General features: G+C 44.8%; 1 protein-coding gene across 1 annotated transcript in view; it reads right to left on the bottom strand.

The window, feature by feature from the left end:
* The window catches only part of LOC146817397 (dynein axonemal heavy chain 5-like), a 1,608,734-nt gene that overhangs the window by 893,525 nt on the left and 691,735 nt on the right, over nucleotides 1-23,474 (bottom strand). The window contains exon 37 of the mRNA XM_085609634.1: nucleotides 4,832-4,924. Within this exon, the coding sequence (XP_085465760.1) occupies nucleotides 4,832-4,924 (93 nt within the window). The remainder of the gene's footprint in view (nucleotides 1-4,831; nucleotides 4,925-23,474) is intronic.

Genomic DNA, 23,474 nt, shown 5'->3' with positions numbered 1-23,474 from the left:
AATAGAATTAGAAGAATTGAGGGAGAGTGTTTACTTGGAGACCAAGAGGGATGATGAAAGGGAGTCTGGTGTGTAGTGTTGTGAAAAAGAAAAAGACATTTCCAATTTCTCCTAAAATGGGACTAAATTTGACTAAATTTTTGTTTTTGGGTTGTTTATTTGGTGATAATATCACCAAAGGGGGGATTGCTGGAGCAGAGTTTTCTGTTGAAAATTTATCGGGTTTTTTAAGCTCCAGTTTTGTCTATAAGTCGTGATTAAAAAATACTAATTCATAATTATTAATTATTTGTCTTGTGTGAAAATTCGAATTAACCAACCTGATTAACAAGAGAAATTACGTGGGAAAGCATACATGTTGCTTAATAATAATGTGCAGGTTTTATTAAATGAATGTTGCTAAGTGTTGTTTGTTTTAAAGCACAAAACGCTTTTGAAATAACGTGTACTAATGCTTAAATATGTTGCAGATGGCTAGTTAATTACATACACATAAGGGTATTAGTGGGAATTAACACTGTTTAATCATTGCGATGATGTAGTAACGTTATTTGTATTTCTTTCGATTAAGATGGTTCATTTTGGCCTAAAACAAGATGGCTACCGTTTACAGCCTGTATTCGAGTGATCGAATTCTGATGAGAAGGCCTTGCTGAACATGGTCGAGAGTCACCTGACCACAGTCTTCGCCTGGTTTAAAAGTTTTCCGTGAGGACAGCAGTTCTGGGCGTAAGTCCAAGTGCCTTGGACGAGGATAAGGTCACAATGAACAATGACAATGCTGCGGTGGCTCTGTTAGAGATATCAAGGAAGAGCGGCTTCGAAAGAAACATTTGTAAACTTGAGTTCCTTCTTCCGTCTTTTTATTTTTGTGATTTTTTCTGAGCGGAGATTTTCCAAATGTAGCGATGCTACATCCTTTCCTGCTCGCTCTGCTCAGCGGCTCAACGGAAACTCAGAACATTTTATGTTGCTTTATTTTGTAATTTTTATTATAAATATACTAGACTAGAGAGGGTCTGTGGTCATTGCATTTGGGATTTTTTGAGGCCACTTCTTTCCGAACTTGCGTTGGTGAGGATCGATGCTGTGAGGACGGCGACTTGGGAGACTTCTACTAAGAGACCTGTCCTGACCCATTTATGACATTTAGCTAGAATAGGTAACCATGAGAATAATGATTTTATTTTGATTGCCTTTCTATTTGAACTAATTTTAGATAAAGAATCATAATTTTAAATACAGTGTTGGTGATTATTTCTTGTCAATTATTGAGTACTCTATTGTGATTATTATTGTTTAAATCATGACTCAAGACAGTGTCAATTAGGTTTTATCGGCCTTGTTGTAGATGCAGGGTGTTTAGAAGGTTTCCTCTCTCATGGTAGGTACTGATAGAGTAATATGAGTGTATGTCAGTGAAATGGGCCCAAGAGTATGGTGAGTGTATGTGCGTGTATCTGTGAAATTACTCTATCCGTGGAAGTAGGGAGAATTTATATGCCCTGATCTGCACCATTTACACAGTGCATATCTCACCCCCGACAGGTTGTGTAAAGCAGGTCTCCTTGCTAGCCCCGCCTGCTACTGCTGTTCTCAAGCCCCAGCGGATTTCTTCCACATTGTGTGGTGCTGTCCCATAATAACACGATGCTGGAAGGCAGTGATTGTGCAGCTCTCTGTAATACTGAAGATGGAGATTGAACTCTCCACTTTGCTGATCCTATTGGGAGTGTTGGATGGTGTGGGGGGTACACAGGCGGATTGAGCCTTGTTGGGTACCGTCCTTATGGTGGCCAAGCAAGTTATAGCATCCCGTTGGAAGGTGTCTGAATCATCAACTTTATCATAGTGGAGATGGGGGTAGATTGGTGTGCCCAGCAGGAGAGGCTGGTATATGAGGCAAAAGGATGTCCTGCTAAACATGTCAAGATATGGGCTCAATGTTATGGAGCTGCGGGCTTGGGCCCATTGTGAGGCAACTGATGTTGTAGTAATGATGTTTACTCTTTCTACTGTGAAACTATGTTTTAATATGGCACTGTTTTTATTGATCTATGCAACTGATTGGGGCCTCCAGTTGTTTCAGAATGTGAGTTATTGTACTGTTACCAAAAAGGCAATACAAATGTGTTAATAAAAAAAGAAATATCCACTTTTGTGAATCCTCCAGAGTGTGATCCTGGGCAGCTCACTATATAAAGCCGCAGGACGCAGTTTTGTTTTTTGACAAAATTCAGGGTACTTAGCAACAGGTTAATCCCTGATGATATATAAATGTAAGGTTATTGAAATTCTTCTATGCAAATGTGCGCTACGTATAAAATAACATTATTGGGGTTGGTCTGGCAACATGACTGGCAAAATCTAAAACCATATAACTCCAGCGAAACTCCAGGATAATATCCTAGATAAATGAGTATGGAGTGAACTCTGATAAACACTACCTAAAGCACAAGGTGATCCTGCTTTAAGGAGTTTAAGGTGACAGTGAAGACTGAGGGCTCTTCTGCTGCAAACAACATGCTAGGTTGTCCTCTCAATATGCTGTCCAACTGAAGAGAAGAGCAGAAATGGTGCAGCATGTATGCTGCTCTTAGAGCTAAGTGGGTGTCTTCAGTACAGCATGCATGGACTTTTGAAATAGCCCCCAGGCAAATCCTGCTGCTTCACCTTGATCTAAAGAGGTATGGAGTCAAGCTCTGGTGAAAATCATGAAGCTGTGAAGGGCTAGGACCCCAGCAGAGAGAAAAGAATGGTGTGGAGGAACTATTCTAGGGTTCCTGGAGACTGACAGGATGACTCTAGAAGTCACACAATCCCTCTGGTGGCCTATTTTGGGGGCTATCTCTTTCCAGACGTACGGACAGGCTATGAGATCTTTTCTACGGCCTACAACTATCACATGGGCCAAGAAATGATGAAAAAATGTCAAGGGAATCAGACGTACTGAAAAAGGTTAAATATTTAAAAGGCTATGGCAGCAGTATTTATGCCCACGGTCAGCTGACTGCCAATAACCTCTATTAAGTCCAGGTATCTAGAAACCATGGGGAATCCATGGTGATGTGACTTGGATTGATAGCCACTTTTCCTGCTGTGAATCTGAAAATGTCAGTAAAACCCACCTTTTCTTCATGTGTATTTGCCCCTAAAGTTCTACTATCCAATGTTCCTTTGTTGCTCTTGATTTAAAAGGTGTCCTACATATGTGGATGGGCCTATCGTACCAAATATCCTAAACATGCCTGGTGTGATTCTCTGCACTAGAAATGGGCGTCAAAAGCTCATGTGGGAAGGTTGCAGTGTTTGGCCCGGGGTCGCAGGGACTCAGGAACCCAAAACATATTGGAAAGCTAGAGGGTAAATGGAATCCAGAGTGGTGTGGCCTGCATGGTTCCCATCACTCTCTTACCCAATTTCCCCAGAAGAGTCAAATGCTGTGTAAAACACAGTTTCGTCCCATTCACGTGAAGGGAATCTCATGAATTTACAGAAGATTATATAAGGTCTACCATCCAGTTTTCCCATTCGTCTTGCAATAAAAGCAGTCAGCACGTGTGTTTGGGGGGGGCACTGTAGTAGACAGGAAATGGTCAAGACAACTAGCTTGATTTACAAGAATAAATGTCAAAAACCCACAAGGGACAACTGCAAAGTCTGAGCCCGAGATCGACCAGCACCCAAGGAATTCAATCAAAAGAAGACACTTTGGGAAATTAGAAACACAGGTGAATCCAGAGGAGTGTGGCTTGTATGCATCCCACCATTGTTTTAAACCTAGACTCCCCTAAATATGTCAAACCTTCAGTAAAACACGCACAGTTTCCTCACATTTATGTGACAGAAAACTCTTGAATGTGTGACAAATGGCAAAGTTAAACCATCCAGCATTCCCTCACTTCTCCCTAAAAAATGGTAACTCACATATCTGGTACCAGGAGAAGGCCTCTAAGGCTTTTCCTGAGACTGGCTGCATAGATATGTCTTTTACATCCATAGAGCCTTTTAAAGTAATGCTATAGATGTAGAGGGCACATTCATAATGCCCAAGTGATTAAAGCCAAGGACACAGTTTACCACCAGCTGCATTGTCAGTGTCCAGACTCTGAGTCCCTCACCCCAGAAAGGGGGAAAAGAGATGTTTATTTCCACTTGGTGCTCCTGTGGAGCATCAGGCACAAATAAATTGGTCTTGTTGCTCCTTTTTTCCACCTGCCGAGGCAGAATAATAAGTTCAGATACTCCCTCTGCTCACATGCATTGCCACGTTGTATGTGGAAATACGCAGAGAAAAGCAAACAAGAGAGTGATTGAAACATGAGAGAGACAGCAACATAAAGAAGGGTGTGGGAAGTTGGCGAGTAAAAAAGCATAAGAGGGAGAGTACTGGAAAACAAATGCATTCTCACAAGGTACATAAACGAAATGTAAACAGTAGTTCCCTAAAAGTGAGCCGTGGAAGGCTAGAAGTCAGCCATTCAGAGATGGTAAATAGGTTATGCTCCAGGGGAGTGATTGACAAGCTGGAAAAAGGAAGAAGCAAGCAAATGAGAGCGACAATAAAGCCAACCAATGGTAACCAACGAGTGGGCTGTAAGGTCCTGTAAGTTTTTGGTAAGCCCACAATAGGTCTTTTACAACCAGGCTCTACTGAGTGACAGATTTGCCTAGCACCATTATATCCCCAACTGCCAAGTTAGGCTTCCATTGCTGAAAATCACTTTACCTTTAAGTAGTAGAGGCTTTTCTTAGCAAGGGGAACCTTTTAGCAAACTGGATGCCTTCATCATAATGAGTCATCATTTATTGGAGCAGCAGTGGCTCTTACCTGCACCACATTTTTGGTGTTAAATGCAGCTCGCATCATTCGGACCCAGCTTCTGTCCACTTTGGCAAAACGCCTTGCTTCTCGAGGTAGTTCCTATTTCCAAAAAGAGGCTAATTTAGTGATATTAAAGACACAAAAACAGATAACACAACTCACTGCATTAAAGAATTTCAATGGGTGTCTGAGGCATTGTGCTAAATTGTGGGATGCAGAAAAAGGCATATTTAGAGGTTAATAGCTAATTCTAGCTAGTCATTTGTTTTAGAGTTCAGTGTAGTTTTATACAAATGTCAATGCGCCATGAGAAGCTATGACATCAGCAGTTTAGAAATGAGATACTGCAGAAAGAAAGAATCTAGAGGCTAGTGTTCTCAAACTAAGCACCCAGGCCCTGAACAACATCACTACACAATGTAGTCTTGCCCCATCACTCCTTCAGTTCAGGAAGAAAGAATATACGATAACACATCTTTTTTTATAATAACACCGCTAAATGCCTTCTAAAGCTCTTGTTCTCCCACACTTCTGAAAGGGCACATGGTCTCAGGCTCCACTGGGGCTGCATGGGTCTGTCACTTCCTCCATGCCTTATGACTGCAGCCCCACCGCCCTCTCCTATGTGCAACTATAAGCTTTAAGTATAAAACACTGTTAATGCCTTAAGCAAGGGAAATGGTGGACGTGTGGGTATTGTGCCCACATCTATGTGAATCTGAGCATGTCATTCAGCATGTGTATCCATGCTTGCTTAAACAATTGGTTTTGCAGCTTCCTGGTCAGATCAGTACTCAGTGCCTGAAGACAGAGCAACAGGCGCCATACCTGATACAGTAAAACCCCATAGTAGTGCTCCTGCTTGCCACAAAGCGGCATAGTACATCTCAGTGCTGACTCCACAGCGCCCCGGAACTGACGGATCGGAGCGGCATATAGTCACCACACCTGCAGATTATGTCAGTTTCTTGTCTTTTCCATTACCACAACCTCAGCCGTGGAACATGAACAATTGGTGGTAACAGTGCACAGAGTATTAACTTGCAACTTTTTTAGATGTTAAAAAGAGGCCACTTCACAGAGTGAAGAGATGGTAGGGCAGTGAGGAATCTGTGGTTAAATAGAGTATCCACCAGGAACAGTGTTACTAAAGGTAAATGGATACTTCTAAGCACAGATTCCTCTCCTTAGAATAGATACTAAAGCAGTACCTACCCAGGTGGAGGGTCTGTGTAGTGGGCTCAGACCATAACGTCTTCCAGGACTAAGAGAGCAAAATGCCCTTCACACCAGACCTGGCTGTCGAGGCTGTAGCGCTTTTTGGAATTATGCAATGATGCCACGTCAAAGTCTGGCAAATGTCAAGGACTGGCACTACACATGCACTGAAATACAAATACTGACAGGGTGAGAGCCTGTATATAACTGTGCACTGTTCACAAAGTGTCTAGTCTGACACTATATCATCTTTTGAAATCATGTTGTACTTTTAATTTTCAAAGATACAACCATCACATTATCTGAAATGTATCACGTTTTGTGCAAAGCAGCAGAAATGTGTAAACAAACTGTTTCAATAAACAATTCAGTTAGTATTTACATGAAGAAAAAAATCTCATTCAAAAATAATGTATAATATACTGACAATCACATGATACAAACATATAGTTGTACATAAACAGATTCATAACAACAGAAGTGTCAATGCCCAATGCATTTCGGAACCAGCCGGTTCCTTCGTCAGGGGCCAATCTGAAAAATACAAGATAAACCATTTTCTAATGAATAATAGTATTGTGGCTCAATCTCATCTATTCTGATGGTGTACAAACATAACTCTGTAAGTTACCTGTATGAATGTTCTGTTTGATACTCTCTGAAAGAGACAATGTACTGATGTGAACAACAGCTAAGACAGGATGATGTACGTGAATAAGGGCGGTGAGCGACTGAGAGACTCAAGCTTACCTGAAATAATGGAAACTCGTGTCTCTGAAAAGATCGAATGCCGGGCTACATTGAGCAAGTGTTTTGAACAAAAACTCGAAATATATAGCTTACGTGAAATAATGTTGAAAAAGGTGAAGAGAAGAAGAAGCTTACCTCAAAGAGGAGGTGCGTGAAATGCTGGGGAAAAATAAGCAAAGCGAAGAGTAAGAGTGTGTTTCGGCTGGGATAAAATAGTATTCAGCTGCAACGAGGAAACGTGAAGAAACCCTTACCTGATGAAAAGACCGAGGATGAGAGAAACCACCGAGCTCCACACAGTAGAAGCGAGTAAGAGACAATAATCGTAGCGACTATTTCTAGTGCAAAGGCCGGAAGGAAACCGGAAATACTAAACAAGAACGAGGGACTCGGAGTTAAACGAGTACATCAAGCGAGCTAAAAAATAGGCGCCATCTTGGAGCGGTAACAAGCAAACGTGCTGGTGGATCTGTAGATGCATAAAGCTTAAGAAATTCAAAATCTAAAAAATGATGAAAAGCAAAACAGTAGAGAAGAAAAAGGTTTAAACACTATGTTGATAAATGGAAAGAAAACGGACGATGTTGGTAATATAAACAAAAGCGCAATGGACTATGTTGCGAATAAAGGAAGCTAAGGGAGAGAAACGAGTAAAGAAGTAGGGGGGATGAAATAGACCAAGGGGAGGGACTCGAAGGAAAAATTATACCAATAGAGTCCAAATGAGCGGCATCTTGGAACGATAAGAAACAAATCAGCATATGGGTGTGAGGGTGCAATCCGGAGAATAATGAAGAGTGAACGTGGATAGAATGGTGAGCAAGGGAATCGATATATTGGGTTACACATACACATATCACCAGTACTCCCCTTTTGTTCATAATACCTTGATTCTAGTAGTTATTTTCCCTTGCTCACCATTCTATCCACGTTCACTCTTCATCAGGTAAGGGTTTCTTCACGTTTCCTCGTTGCAGCTGAATACTATTTTATCCCAGCCGAAACACACTCTTACTCTTCGCTTTGCTTATTTTTCCCCAGCATTTCACGCACCTCCTCTTTGAGGTAAGCTTCTTCTTCTCTTCACCTTTTTCAACATTATTTCACGTAAGCTATATATTTCGAGTTTTTGTTCAAAACACTTGCTCAATGTAGCCCGGCATTCGATCTTTTCAGAGACACGAGTTTCCATTATTTCAGGTAAGCTTGAGTCTCTCAGTCGCTCACCGCCCTTATTCACGTACATCATCCTGTCTTAGCTGTTGTTCACATCAGTACATTGTCTCTTTCAGAGAGTATCAAACAGAACATTCATACAGGTAACTTACAGAGTTATGTTTGTACACCATCAGAATAGATGAGATTGAGCCACAATACTATTATTCATTAGAAAATGGTTTATCTTGTATTTTTCAGATTGGCCCCTGACGAAGGAACCGGCTGGTTCCGAAATGCATTGGGCATTGACACTTCTGTTGTTATGAATCTGTTTATGTACAACTATATGTTTGTATCATGTGATTGTCAGTATATTATACATTATTTTTGAATGAGATTTTTTTCTTCATGTAAATACTAACTGAATTGTTTATTGAAACAGTTTGTTTACACATTTCTGCTGCTTTGCACAAAACGTGATACATTTCAGATAATGTGATGGTTGTATCTTTGAAAATTAAAAGTACAACATGATTTCAAAAGATGATATAGTGTCAGACTAGACACTTTGTGAACAGTGCACAGTTATATACAGGCTCTCACCCTGTCAGTATTTGTATTTCAGTGCATGTGTAGTGCCAGTCCTTGACATTTGCCAGACTTTGACGTGGCATCATTGCATAATTCTAAAAAGCGCTACAGCCTCGACAGCCAGGTCTGGTGCGAAGGGCATTTTGCTCTCTTAGTCCTGGAAGACGTTATGGTCTGAGCCCACTACACAGACCCTCCACCTGGGTAGGTACTGCTTTAGTATCTATTCTAAGGAGAGGAATCTGTGCTTAGAAGTATCCACTCCTGCGCAGTAGAAGAGGACAAACTTCTACATAACTGTAGCACCGTTGGTCTATATTCTCTCAAAACTCTGCAAAAATCTTTTGCTTTATTTACCGGAGTGCTCTCCCTCCTTAAACGTTACTACACATGCACTGGCAGCAGCCTAAGCCCTGGTTGAATAGACCCTCAGACCTTCCAGGTGGTGCTTCGTGGCCAGTGCATAGCACCTTGATATGGTCCTCTGCAGCCTTCCCTTTGTTTGCTCCAGAGGACCAAACAAAAAGCTGATCATCCACTTGATGTTTCTTGGTACAATCCACTTAAATCCCTTTTCGTGTCCAGTCAATGGAGTTTCTCCTCCTCTTTTGAGCGTCAAGGGAAGCAAAGAATCCCAGCAGAGTGATGGGCTGTCCAAAGTAGAAGGAAGTCACTACTTTTGATAAGAATGCTGCCTGAGTCCTCAACACCAACTTATCTGGGAAAAGGTGGTATAGGGAAGTAGTACTAAAACTTCACTTGTGATGAATTGACATACAGACAACGAGGAAGATGGTCTTTAAGGTCAAGAAATGGAGCAACCAGCTATGCATCAGCCTGAAGCTGTACACATGACAGACATCAAGACCAAGTCCAGGTCCCACTGTGGAATAAAAAAAACTGCTTGGGAGAGAACATGTGCCAAACCTTTAATAAATCTCACCAGAACAGAAGATTTCAACAAAGAAAGTTAGTCAAGCAAACATAAAAGGATCAACAAATACCCTTTATAGTGCCGACTCCAAGCTGTTGCTGGGCTAAAGATATAATGACATCCAACAGCCTTGCTTGTATTGGTCAGTCTTGTGAACGCAACACCTGGTCACAAATTTGTCCCATTGTTCAGCGTAAATGGATTTCATGGGAGGCAGCAAGGATGACATCCAAAACTGAGGATGGCACATCAAATGAAGTCAGATACCACAGCCTAATCTCCATGCACAAAGGTGGTGACTGGCAGTTTCGGTTGAAGAACCCTGCCCTTTTGCTTTGCTGAGAATGGATGTCCTCGCATTCCTGATGTTTTTCATAAATCTGGGCAGGAGAGGGAAGGAGTATAAGAATACCATATTCCATTCCAGTCAAGTGTTTTTACGGAGACTCTAATGTGCAAAATGTTCAATGTTTCACGTTCTCAACTGTGGCAAAAAGATCTGCCCGATGTTCACCCCACTGTTGGAGAGGCCTGTGCAACCTTGTAATGTATGTGCCACTTGTGATCTTCCAGACAATGCCTGCTCCATTCACCCTCTTTGGCATTCAGGGAGCCTGCTTGGTGATTTGCAGTCAGGAAACTGCCCTGAGGTTCTAACTACCTCCAGAAGCGCAGAACCTCCTGACACAGGAGCCAGGACCTTACTCCGCCCTGTTTGTTGCAGTACCACATAACAGTGGTGTTGTCTATGAGAATCTGTACCAGTTTCCTCTTGATGGAAGGCAAGAAGGTTTTCAGGTCCAGAGGAATGGCTCACAACTTCAGCAAACTGATGAGGAACCAGCCCTCCGCCCGAGACCTGTGTCTCCTGATCTCCACCTCCCCCAGATGACCTTCGTAGCCCAGCATGGATGCCTCTATCACCACTAGCTGTTTTGCATGGAGAAGAGCGAGAGGCCTGCCACTGAACTAACTGGATTCACACAGCCAACACAACAAATCTCAAGGTGTCTCTGAGACCTGGAAGACATTGACCAGATTGCCTTGATGCTGGGTACAATGGAACACACAATTCCACTGCAGAACATGAATATATGTGCCACCGGGCATTGCTGATGAGGAGAGAGCAGGAGGCCAAGAATCCAAAAAACCCTCAGAGCTGCTTCACCTTGATCCAGGCCTAATTCTGAAACATCTGGATCATAGCCCCAATGTCCTGGGTTCATTGTGGAGGAGGTCCTGATCTCCACTGTGTCCAAGATTGCGCCAATGAATGGAAGCCTCTCTTAAGGACTCAGGTGAAACTTTGGCTTGTAGATAGTGAACCTCAATGATGTCAAGAGATTCACAGTCATCCGGAAGGGGTCTACGACTGACTGTGGCAAGCTGCTTTCAACAGCCATTTGTGGATGTATGGGGATACTGGTATTGTGACCTCTGGAGAAGGGCAGAGACCACTGCTTTCACAAACACCTGAGGGGTGCTGCTGAGGTCAAAGGGGAACACTGCAAACTGAAAATGCTCCTGGCCTACTTTAGACCACAGATAGCATCTGTGGGACTGAAGGATGGGTATATGAAAATAAGGCTCGGAATGAGGAAACTGTAAGAGTAACACCTCCCTCCTCTTTCGAGTCTGGATCCTCTCACTCACATCCTTAGAGAGCAACAACACACCTCCTGTTACAGAATGGACAACTGCTTGTCTGAAATTCACCCTATTTCTGGTGGAATAGAGAGTGGGGCAGTAAGAAAAGGCAGGGCATAGACATTTGGACTGATCTGTAAGACCATCCTGTCAGATGTGATGGGTCGCCAACCTGGGAGAAAATGTTGAATCCGGCCCCCACCAGTTGGGCATGCAACACTAAGAGCAAACTAAAGTGGCCTGGTTTCTGTTGCAGCAGGGGAAAAGAAAGCTGAAGGACTGATGCCTTTTGTTGGCCCCAAGCTGCCAGTCAGACCCAATTCCACATACTCAAAAGGACTGGGTATCTGCTGCATCACTGGTTGGGAAGTCTGACTACACGCCAGCCCTAATAGCCTCTAAATGGTCTGAATTGATGCAGGAAATGTTTGCCAGGGTTGAACAGCCCCAAGAAGAAGAGTGTCATAGTTCTACTGTTATTAAAGCATTTCAAAGCAGAGTCCCTCTTCTCGCCACCAAAAGGCATATCCATGAAGGAGGCCTCTTTAGCACCCGAAAAACCTGTGGAACGCATCTACGCATAGTAACAAATGACAACACTAGTACCTATTGCCCTCATCCGACAGTCCAGAGTATCCAGATTTGCGCAGATAACATGTTTGGCCACGTCGTGCTCATCATGGATCATCTGGGCTAAAGAGGCCCTAAGGCATTCCAAGGAGCACCAGCAAGATTGTGTTGCCCATGTCTTAAAGGGCATGCGTGTAGAGGCCCATAAAAACAAACAACAGTGCTAAAGGGGCAAAATAAAACATACACTTGCTAAAGTATCAATCCTCTTGGATTTCCTATCCAGAAGAGTGGTAGGAAGGGAGTTTGGGTATATCTTACTGGTCGAGGCCAGTACAATAAGACTCTTTAGATGTGCTTGGTGAGGAAATCCGAGTCTAAACATACCAGGCTGTGATGTCGGCCACCTGCCTATTCACAGACAGGCAAAAACATGGCTTCAACCAAGTGGCCAACAAAGAATCAGTCAGGGCATCGTTAAAAGTAAGAAAGGGCTCAGACGTCACAGGTTGAGGTTGCAAAATCTCGTTTAGAACAATTTCTTTGAACCCAACTTAAAGTAGCTGCAATTCTAGTACCTCAGTTGCCCTCTGGACCATCACCACAAATGTGGCACTTTCTTCTGTTGGTGACCCAAGTGGCAAATCAAGGTCTGTCTCAGGTGAGGTGTAAAGCCCACTGCCATTTGTTAACCAATGACTAAAGCATCATCAGTATGATGAAGGGTAAGCAAGCCATCTCCATCCTCATCATCACCAACATCTTGTGGTGTCACTATTCTGGTACAGGATCAGAACCAAAGAGATAATATAATGGATCCTCTCCTGGTTGGTGGTAAATTGCAGAGGCTCTGGGATAGAGTGAGGCTGCATGACAACTGGTAGTGCTTTTGTTTAGTTCGTAGCACGACATTGGTTGGTCTAGAGTTAAAGTCAGTTTAGTGTCCTACATTGGTATCGACTTTGGGACATCCTCCAGCACCAATGGTGTCTGCCTGTAGTTGAAAAAGTAAGGACCGGTGTGGATCTTGGGGTTGAAGTAGAAGTCTGTACCACATCACGTTTGGGCTGGTAATGAGTCATAAGGAGACAGCACAGACGACTGGCCCATCGGTGGCAACCCAACTGGAGGTCCCTGTGGTTCTATGGCTTCAAGGAATGCCAGAGGGACCCAGAAGCACATCAAAAAGGTGCAGTATGGTCTCCTTGAAGGCCTGGATCTGCTGTTGTGACGACAACATTTTCGGAAATTTGGGGCCAGCTCAGTAGCCAGTTGAGTGGACAGAGACTTCGAAGGGGACCGACTGACATTGTGACGCCCTTGCACCTTCTCTTTTGAGTCAGCTTGATGTTATGGGGTCGAGTCAAGCTTCAATTAATTATGTTTGCACTTTGACTTTAACTTACCAGATGATTTGGAGTGTGAAGTTAATTTGTCAGAGGAATGGCCTCAGGTCCAGGACCAAGTCCAGGCCCACACCTTGGCGTGTGAGAAGATGCATGAAATTTTCACATGGATGATGTCATCAGTGACGTCATCAGTGATGTCATTTGAGATGTAATCAGTTATGTCATGAGTGATGTCACTGACCATGTCATGAGTGATGTAATATGTGACGTCATTAGCAGTGCATTGCGGAGCGCGAGTTATAGTTAGCTGAACTAACTATAACGGGGGAATTTCACGGGTTTTGTACGAGTGCAATGTCCAACTAACTATAACTTTCCCTAAAATCTATGTTTTTTCAATGAATTTCTAAGGTTTTTTAAATGCTAATTTCTAACTATAACATGCCTGAGACCTATGGTTTTTTCAGTGAATTTCAAAGGTTTTTTAAATGCTAATTTCTACCTATAACATGCCTGAAACCTATGGTTTTTTCCGTGAATTTCAAAGGTTTTTCAAATGCTAGTTTCTAACTATGCCTACAGAGGTAGGACATGTGAAAGAAGAAAAAACGCACAGAAAGAATCAAAAGAAATGCAGAAAGAAGCAACAGAAATGCGCAAAGACGAAGAAAAGTGCAGGAAGAAGCAAGACATGTGCAGAAAGAACCAACTGAGGAGCAGAAAGAGGCCTTGTTCCAAAATCATCCTGTGCCCACAACTTTTTCAGACGGGTACTGGTGGTAACTGACTAACCAGGCCTAGAGCCAATGCTATGCTAAAAGACACTTAGAATACAGTGAAAACACCTACATACACTAAGGAACACTATGCGTTGGGGTACCCCTGTGATTAGCATGACCTCCTCTGTAAGTCCCTAGTACATAATAGGGCCGGGGGATTAAAACTACCTCTTAAAACGCGCTACGAGGCGCGTTTGCACAGTGGTGAAGTGAGGGGGGCCTGGGGTGACATGTGTGCAAACACGCCCTGTGGCCGTTTTAAGTTGGGAGATTAACTCCCCTTCAATCCGGACGGTCCCTGGGATCCAACTAGCCAATCAGATACCTCCAGTAAGCGCCACAGAGCTGCGTGGCAGAGAGGTGTAAAAAGGGGCATGGCCTGGACCACCTCTCTGCAACGCAGCGCAGTGGTGCTTACTGGAAGCACCTTGTGGGCTAATTGGTTCCTAGGGGCCCTCAGGATTGAAGGGGAATTAATTACCCAACTGAAAACGTGCCACAGGGCGTGTTTGCACACATCACCTCAGGCCCCGCCCCCTCCCTTCACCACTGTGCAAACACACCTGTGGCACGTTTTAAGTTGGGGGATTAAGTCGCCTTGAATCCTGAGGGACCCTGGGGTCCAACTAGCCCACCAGGTATCTCCAGTAAGCACCACAGAGCTGCGTTGCAGAGAGGTGTAAAAAGGGGCATGACCTGGACCACCTCTCTGCAACGCAGGCCTCTGGCGCTTACTGGAGGTACCTGGTGGGCTAGTTGGCCCCCAGGGGCCCTCAGGATTGAAAGGGAATTAATTCCCCAACTTAAAACGCGCCACAGGGCGTGTTTGCACACATGTCACTTCAGGCCCCGCCCCCTTCCTTCACCACTGTGCAAACGCGCCCCGTGGCGCGTTTTAACTTGAGGGATTGAGTCCCCTTGAATCCTGAGGGCCCCTGGGGTCCAGCTAGCCCACCAGGTACCTCCAGTAAGTGCCTCAGAGCTACATTGCAGAGAGGTATAAAACGGGCGTGGTCTGAACCACCTCTCTGCAACGCAGCCCTATGGCGCTTACTGGAGGTACCTGGTGGCCTAGTTGCCCCCCAGGGATACTCAGGATTGAAGAGGAATTAATTTCCCAACTGAAAACGCACCACAGGGTGTGATTGCACACATGTCACCTCAGGCCCCGCCCCTCCCTTCACCACTGTGCAAACACGTCCCGTGGCGTGTTTTAAATTGGGGGATTAAGTCCCCATCAATTCTCAGGGTCCCTGGGGTCCAACTAGCCCACCAGGTACCTCCAGTTAGCGCCACAGGGCTGCGTTGCAGAGAGGTGGTCCTCAGGGCCTATAAAATAGAAAAGAAAGGGGGGCCACACAGCCCCCCTTCTTAAAAAAGAAAAAAAAGAAAAACACGCGATCGTGCCAGAGGCCCCGCCCCCTCCAGCAACACTCTGCAAACGCATCCTGTGGCGCGTTTTAAGTTGGGGAATTAATTCCCCTTCAATACTGGGGGTCCCTGGGGGCCAACTAGCCCACCAGGAACTTCCAGTAAGCCCCACAGAGAGGTGGTCTGAGGCCATGCCCCTTTTTACACCTCTCTGGAACGCAGCCCTGTGGCGCTTACTGGCGGTACCATCGTTGGGGACCGTGGGGGGTCCCCAATTCCCCCGCGGGAGCCGGCATTGCTTTTCCACATGGGAAGCTGCTAAGATGCAGCTCCCCGTGTGGAAAAACAATCTGGTTTGGTTTTTGGAAGAGAGAGCATGTTCCCTGCTCTCTCTTCCAAAAACCAAACCAGAGTTTGCTATGACAGGGCGGGAGCTGTGAGGCTCCCGCCCTGTCATGGCAAACTGCATTGTCTCGGGGGTGGGCACCCTGGGGGGTGGCGGTCCCCAGGGCCATCATTGGCTCCTGAAGGGGGGGGCCGCGCGGCCCCCCTCCTCCCAACATTGTGAAAGCCCTGGGGGGTGGTGGTCCCCAGGGCTCTGGCGTCCTTTACGGACCCCTGCATTAAAAAATTAGTGCCCCGGGGAGGTGGCGGTCCCCGGGGCGTGTGAGGGAGGCGAGCCCCCTCCATACAGGTCTTTTTATTTTAAAAACAAAAGCCCCGGGGGGGATTGGGCCTCCCACATATTTTTCCACATGCCCCCGTGACCTGGCCCACCCGGGAGCTTTTTTGAAAAATTATTTTAGGCCGAAATTCACACTGGGTGCGTGAATCTCGCCGATTTCTTTTTTCTAAAAATGCTGTTTTTGGCCCTAGGTACTGCTTGGCTCAGAAAGCGTCCTTTTAAAAAATGGTGTAAATTCGTTCAGTAGTTTTTGAGAAATTAAGAAATAAAGATAGTGATATCTATGGCCGCGGTGGATCCGCTCACCCTACCGATCACGAGCTTTATTCTAATTGGCTGCCAACACTCTGAATCAGGAAGTGTTGGCAGACATCTTGTGCCTCGGTAGAACCGAGGCACAAGAAATCCAAAAAAAAGGTGCAAAACACGACAAGGGGGCAGGGTAGAAACACCCTGACCCCTAGGCCTGCTCAAGGGGTCCCACAAGGACCCCCAAGGCCCAAAAAAAATCTTTTTTTTTTAAAAAAATCGCATCCCGCTGACGGAAAAAAAAACGAAGCGCGGGCTTCCGCGCTTCGTTTACAATTAGCCCCCGGGGGAGCCAAGTCCAGGGGGCACTTTTTTATAGGGCTCCCCACCCCCGGGGACCGCCACCCCCGGGGCTTTAAGTTAATGTGTGCGGGGGGCTCATGGCCCCCCCGCACCTCCGGGGCTTGTTTGATTTTTTTTTAAAAACCTGTGTGGGGGGGGCTCGAGCCCTCCCACACGCCCGGGGGACCGCCACCTCCCCGGGGCACTAAATATTTAAAATAGGGGGTCCGTTACGGACCCCCAAGCCCCAGGGACCACCACCCCCCGGGGCTTTAAATTAAGTGGGAGGGGGGCCCCCCCTCCTGGAGCCAAAGATGGCCCTGGGGACCACCACCCCCAGGGCCAGCTCCTGCAGTGTTCCGGGATGCCCACCCCCAGGACACTGCTGTTTGCAATGGCAGGGCACCCCTAAAACCTATGGTTTTTTCAGTGAATTTCTAAGGTTTTTTAAATGCTAATTCCTAACTATATCAGGCCTGAAACCTATGGCTTTTTCAGTGAATTTCAAAGGTTTTTTAAATGCTAATTCCTAACTATATCAGGCCTGAAACTTATGGTTTTTTCAGTGAATTTCAAAGGTTTTTTAAATGCTAATTCCTAACTATATCAGGCCTGAAACCTATGGTTTTTTCAGTGAATATATATATATATATATATATATATATATATTACCTACTGGCGGTCGCCAGTAGGTAGATATAGTTAGGACCCTGTTTCCATAGGAAATCCGCAACATTCTATTTGGAATAACTTTGGCGCCGGTCGACGAATCCTCGCGAAATTTTCAAAATAGGTGGGGCGCTACGCTCCGCTCCTACCCTGAAAGTCTCGGGGGGATTCGTCAAGCAGGGGCCGAGAAAAACGGGGGGTCCCAAAACGCGTTTTCCCCATGCATTTTTCCATAGGACCTTTAGACACAGCTACAGCCCGAACGGCTGAACAGAATTACTTGAAATTTGGCAGAGAGGTAGCCATAAGGTCAAGGAAGTGCCTTTTGCAGGTCTGGTGTAAATCTGTTCAGTATTTCCTGAGAAAATAGCATTTAAAAGCATATATATATGTGGGCGGAGCCTAACCACACATCTCATCCTGAGATCTGATTGGCTGTCAGCACTTCATCCAAGAAGTGTTGGCAGCCATCTTGGGACCAATATACATGATAGCACCTCATTAAAAAGCATTGCAGTTAATAGAAGGTTTTAAGACTTTAGTTACATTATAAATCATTTGTTGATGGTACCATACTCATTTTAGGAATTGTGGTATGTTCTAAGGTGATTTCACCATGTGAAAAAGCCTTCTGCTGGGATATCATGATTGAGAGAAAAATATTTTCTCATGCTTTTACCACAGAGGTTTGGAAGGTGATCTATAGGCTAAACTGAGAGCTTATTTTCTGTAAATTCACATTATCTTTCTCAGTCATGTGAGAATGAAGTCTGACATTCTCAGTAAAACATGTACATCCAACAAGGGCAGAGACTGTCAGTTGATTCCTTTGTGTTCTACTGCAGCTTCCCAGAGTGTTCCAAAGAACTACTAGAGCGCTAACAGTCCTACTTATGATAAACGTATGGCACACCTGAAGCCATCTTGCTTGGATTAAAGTGGTAACTCTTAAAACATTTAATTTAAAAAGGAACAAAATGAGGGGGTTCATTTTTCCATAAAAAGTATGATTAGTGCTGCAGAAAGAAAAATTAGGGCACATTTTGAGTGACTTCTCAAATCCTCTTCTATTTCATTAAAAAATTCTGACATGCAGACTGAAACATGCACTTTCAATACCAGCAGCAGTTTTCCCTGGTGAGCAGTAGCTTTACTACAGTGATCTAATGAGCAAAAAGAGTGCTAACATTCTGAATTTATGGCAAATGTGTGACACATCTGAATGCCTTCTTGATGGAATCAAAGTAAAAAACTGAAAGTATTTCCTACTGAGGAGACTGCAGTAAATGAGGAAATTAGGAAACTTCATAACAAATAAGTCTCCCAAGATGGCTACCAGAGACAAAAGAGCCCAAATGTAGCCCAAATATCACCCAGATGTAGCCCAAGTATAGCCCAATGACAGAATGTCCCAGAATGTTCTTAAAAACAACTAGAGCGCTTACTGTCTTCATTATGACAAAAGTAAGGCACACCTGAAGCCATCTTGATTGGAATAAACTGGTAACACTTAAAACATTTAATTTAAAAAGGAACACAATGAGGAGGTTCATTTTGCCATAGAAATTATGATTAATGCTGAAGAAAGAAAATGAGGGCACATTTTGAGTGACTTCTCAAATCCTCTTCTATTTCATTAAAAAATTCTGACATGCAGACTGAAACATGCACTTTTAATACCAGGAGCAGACTTCCATGGTGCAGTAGTTTTACTACAGTGATCTAATGAGCAACTAGAGTGCTAACATTCAGAATTTATGGCAAATGTGTGACATATCTGAATACCTTCATGATGGAATCAAAGTAAAAAACTGAAAGCATTTCCTACTGAGGAGACTGCAGTACATGAGGAAATTAGGAAACTTCATAACAAATAAATCTCCCAAGATGGCCACCGGAGACAAAAGAGCCCAAATGTAGCCCAAAATCACCCAGATGTAGCCCAAATATAGCCCAATGACAGAAGTGTGCAAAACACTTATTATTTTGTGTTTTTGCAGTGTTATATAGTGCAGACTTGTCAGGTATTGGAGTGCTTTACATGAGCATTGGTTACATCACACAAGAACAAATTCATTTTGGTTGTAGACATGGGGAGACTAAGTGATTTGACCAGAATCACAGAATGTCGAGCTGAAGCAGAAACTTCAACCTGGTTCCCCAGTTGCAAAGTCTGCAGTTCTGGAAGTAACACCACATCCTCTCCCCTAAGTGCAACATTTAATCAAGTGGTCAACTGGATAAAAAAACATAAAGATAACAAATAATTTAAAAGTGCTTTGTCGCTATTTGAAAACTCAGAAAATATGTCCTTATTTTAGTCTTTTAGAGCACTAACCATAATTTTGATGCCAATAAGACCCTCTCATATATGTAATTTCTAAAGGAAATGCTCTAGGTATTACAGTTTTGATTACATCAAGATGATGTCAGGCGTTCCACACTTTTGTAATAAATATAGAATGTTAGCAATCTAGTTGTTCATTAGGATACTGTTGAGAGGCAGAGGCCAGGGGCACGGACTCTGAAAATTGAAGGCAGGTAGGAGGGTGCAAAGGCAACAATTTAACCACACTGAGCAGGCAGGAAGGGCCGTGGAAGCACAACAGACTATGGAGGGCAGTGGAAAGGGGGGCAGGGGCAACAAACCAACAATACAGGACTTGCAAGAGAGGCTGTTGGAGGGAAGATCTATTACGGGTCAAGGAAGCTAGGGGCGGTCCCCAGATCCCCGGGAGCCACCACAGAACTGAGCAGGAGAGTGAGTCAGGGACAAAAGGGGCACCTTAATTTGAGCCGGGGTGCCTAGGAACGCTTGCTCCAAAAATGAAGAAAACAGACATATGAGACATGGAATTGGAGGCAGAATACAATGGCAGTTTAATGAGAAGATGCAACTTCAAAGAAACCGCAGAATAGAGACATAAAGTACAAAATACAGAATCCAGATAATCATACAGCTGTCATAATATTCTCTGTATCTCAATTAATGTACTGACAGAGAGAGAGAGAAAACACATCTATAAATGCATCATGAGAAACAAGTTACACCAAGGAAAATGTTACCTAGGAACACTCACGTTTACTCTTAGAGCAAGCATTCCTGCAATTACAATACAAAATCTTTTAAATGCAAAAGTAAAGAGAACAATGGTTAAACATAACATGACATTTCATATAGGTAAAATAGAATAAGATACTTCAAGCAAAGCAGAGCAAGACATTTTAAGCAAAGGAAGACAAGAGCTCCCAGCTCTTGGGGAAAACCTGCACTGCCTGTTAACCTACATACAGACGGCGAGGTAGTCCGTCGATATCTGTGGGTGCTCCCTTTTTAGATCATTTTGTGGGCTCCTTTGCACGCTACATCTACCTACGTATGCTACCCAAAAGCTTCGTCTGCAGATTTTACCAGACATTTCGTCATTTACCCACTTAATGCTGACAATGGACTGGGTGAAAAGGTCAGTCTCTCAGGCCAATCGCTTATCGTAAGTTCCATAGAGCAAGCAGAAAATAATGGGTATTGTACGGGAATTCAATATATTCATGTATAAAATCTCCTCAGTTCTCCTAACTTGACGCTCTGCGGTTGCCACTTCCTTAAAAGCGGGAAACCTGCCCAGGAAGCAAGTACCAGTCCAGGATGCAGCCTACTGTATGTCGACAGCTTCAGGGGGATGTTGAACTTTGATACCGAGCACGGAGCACTCGGGTAGGGTGGGGGCTACTAGTTTGGATCAGAAGGCCTCGCAGACCTGCCTTCAGACTGCTATACACTAAAATTGCAGAGCTATGGTCAATTTAACAAAGAGGCCTACATATTGAACAGAAGGGCCTACACAGGGGTTTTATGCTGGCTGAGTGGTAAGGATGTCTCAGGATAATTATATAGCAACACAGGACCCGCTGGTCAATTTAATACGGCCTACAAATGCAGCTGGCAGGGCAAGGACAAGGGTCTCATACTTCAGGTGTGGACAGAACGGGCCAGGGGCCCCCTGTGATACAAAATCTACCCTCCTTCAAGGCTGTGGCAATGTAATAGACCATTGTGGGCAGAAGGAAGAGGCAATGGTAGTACAACCATACATGCCAACAGACCCGATTCAGCCAGGAAACGTCCAATGTTTTTAAGCTCAAATGGGCTTTATTTGATCTGTCTCCTGTCTACAATATCCTCTTTTTCAATGTAACTCAAAGGGGAAAAACAATACCCCAGTTTTTTTTCAAAATCTCCCTCTTACCAAGTTCAAAATGTTCGCAAGTATGGTACATTGGATCATGGAAGGAAATGGGATAGGGACATGGACTTGGATAACAGAGGACAGGAGGGACATGGAGAGGTGCACCAAACTGACCCTGCAGGGCAGGCATCAGGGTTTGCAGCAGCACAATACACCACACAGGGCATGCAGGACGGGAGTGCAGCACAACAATCCATAGAAAGCAAGAGAGAGGGGACAGGACCATGCACATGGACAACAGAGAACAGAGGGGCAAGAGGCAATGGTAGCTAGCTGACCATAATGGACAGACAGGAGAGAAAGCTGCAGTATAACAGACCATAAAGGGCAGGAGGGACGGATCAGGGGCATTACAATGGAACAGACAAGCCAGGAGGGAGGGAGTAGGGCTGGGGGCAAGGGGGCAGGGCAGGAGCAGCAAGATAGCCATGGAGGTCAGGCAGGATGGGCACTAGAAGCAAGACACACCATGAAGAGCAACAGTGAGACTGTGATGGCATACACACAGACCATGGAGGGAAGGTGGGAGGGGGTCAGGGGCAGCTAACTGACCACACAGGGAAGGTGGGAGGGGCCATGGCAGCACAGAAGACCATGCATGGCAAGTGGGAGGGTTAGTGGCAGCACAATGGCTATGATGGGCAAGAAGGAGGGTGGAGGGGCATGCACAAAGGACGATGGAGGATAGAAGGAAGGGTCAGGACCTGTGCACAGACAAGAAAGTTCAGGGGAAGGGACCTCACAACAGACCACACGGGGCAGGCAGGAGGAGCAGTTGCAGCACAACAGACCAGGGAGGGCAGAAGGGTGTGGCAGTACAATGGACCATGTAGGACAGGAGGAAGAGGATAGGGGCATGGCATGTGGACAGGCAGGGTGGAGGTGGCAGGGACAGGTTACAGTCATCTGACAATGCTAGGCAGGTGGGAGGGGAGTGGCAGCTCAACAGAACACTCAGAGTAGATAGGAGTGGCAGGTCCATGGGACATGGTGGGCAAAAAGGATGGAGCAGGGGCATGCACAAAGACATCGGAGGGCAGGGGGAAGGAGAATAGGGGCAGCAAGCTAAGCACAGAGTTTAAGCAGGAGGTCAATGATGGGGCATAGAATTGGGCAATGGAGGGCAGGAGGAGTGGACTGGTACATCATACTAAATTGAGGGCAGTGGCAGCACATCAGACCATGCATGGCAGGAGGAAGGAGGCTAGTCCATGGATTCACACAACAGAGGATAGGGAGGAAGGGGATGGGGCAGCAAGCTAACTGTTCAGAGAAGGCAGGTATTAGGAACTTTATTGTTTTTAAAACATTGTGTCTGTGCGAACTACTTAAAATATGAACAAGTATGCAGCATAATCTCACTTTTATTCAGGAAGAAGAGGACGTTTGTGACTGTGACTCCGGGCTCACTTGGCAGAAACACCCCCTGACCCTCCACCCCCTATCGCAAAATGTAATGCGCGTGAAAAGGGTAGGTGAACACAGTGTTATATAGAACATAGTCCTGAGAGCACGATTGAAAATGAAAACTAGATATAGTGTATGGTATAAACTATGCACCAAAAAGTGTGATATAAGATGAACCGGGCGTGAAATATAATATGCAATACATTGTGCGCAATGACAGATTCATGGGAGAGCGCGAGATAGCACAGGCACTAGCGCGTGCTATGCGATATGCGCCTTGGAGTGTAATATGCACAGGGCAGTGTTGTGTAACCTAACTAGTCTCTAAAGTTGTAATATAAAATATGTGCTGGGGAGTGTAACGTTGCATATGCACTGTGACAAAGATATGGATCCCAGATTGTAATATGTATGGCATAGCACTGTGCGTTATAACATAGGCATCGAGAAAGGCACGTTAGATGGGGCAATATAACCCGTGCGAAGACAAGTGTGGCATGACATATTCACGGGGTGGTGTTACAGTGCACATGGGCTAGAGAGTGTCATAGCATATGCACTAGCTAGTGGAATACAACACAGAGGTGTGTGGCACTCGGCAGGCAATGGTGGGTGTAACACAGCATTGGGCTCTGTCAGGAGCACGCTGTGACTCTCAAGTGATGTTCGTCCCCTTTCCAGAG

This window comes from Triturus cristatus, chromosome 6 (genome assembly GCF_964204655.1).
Source record: "Triturus cristatus chromosome 6, aTriCri1.1, whole genome shotgun sequence".
Lineage (NCBI taxonomy): Eukaryota > Metazoa > Chordata > Amphibia > Caudata > Salamandridae > Triturus > Triturus cristatus.
The sequence above is the reverse complement of the archived record's forward strand: the minus strand, read 5'-3'. Positions and strand labels throughout refer to the sequence as shown.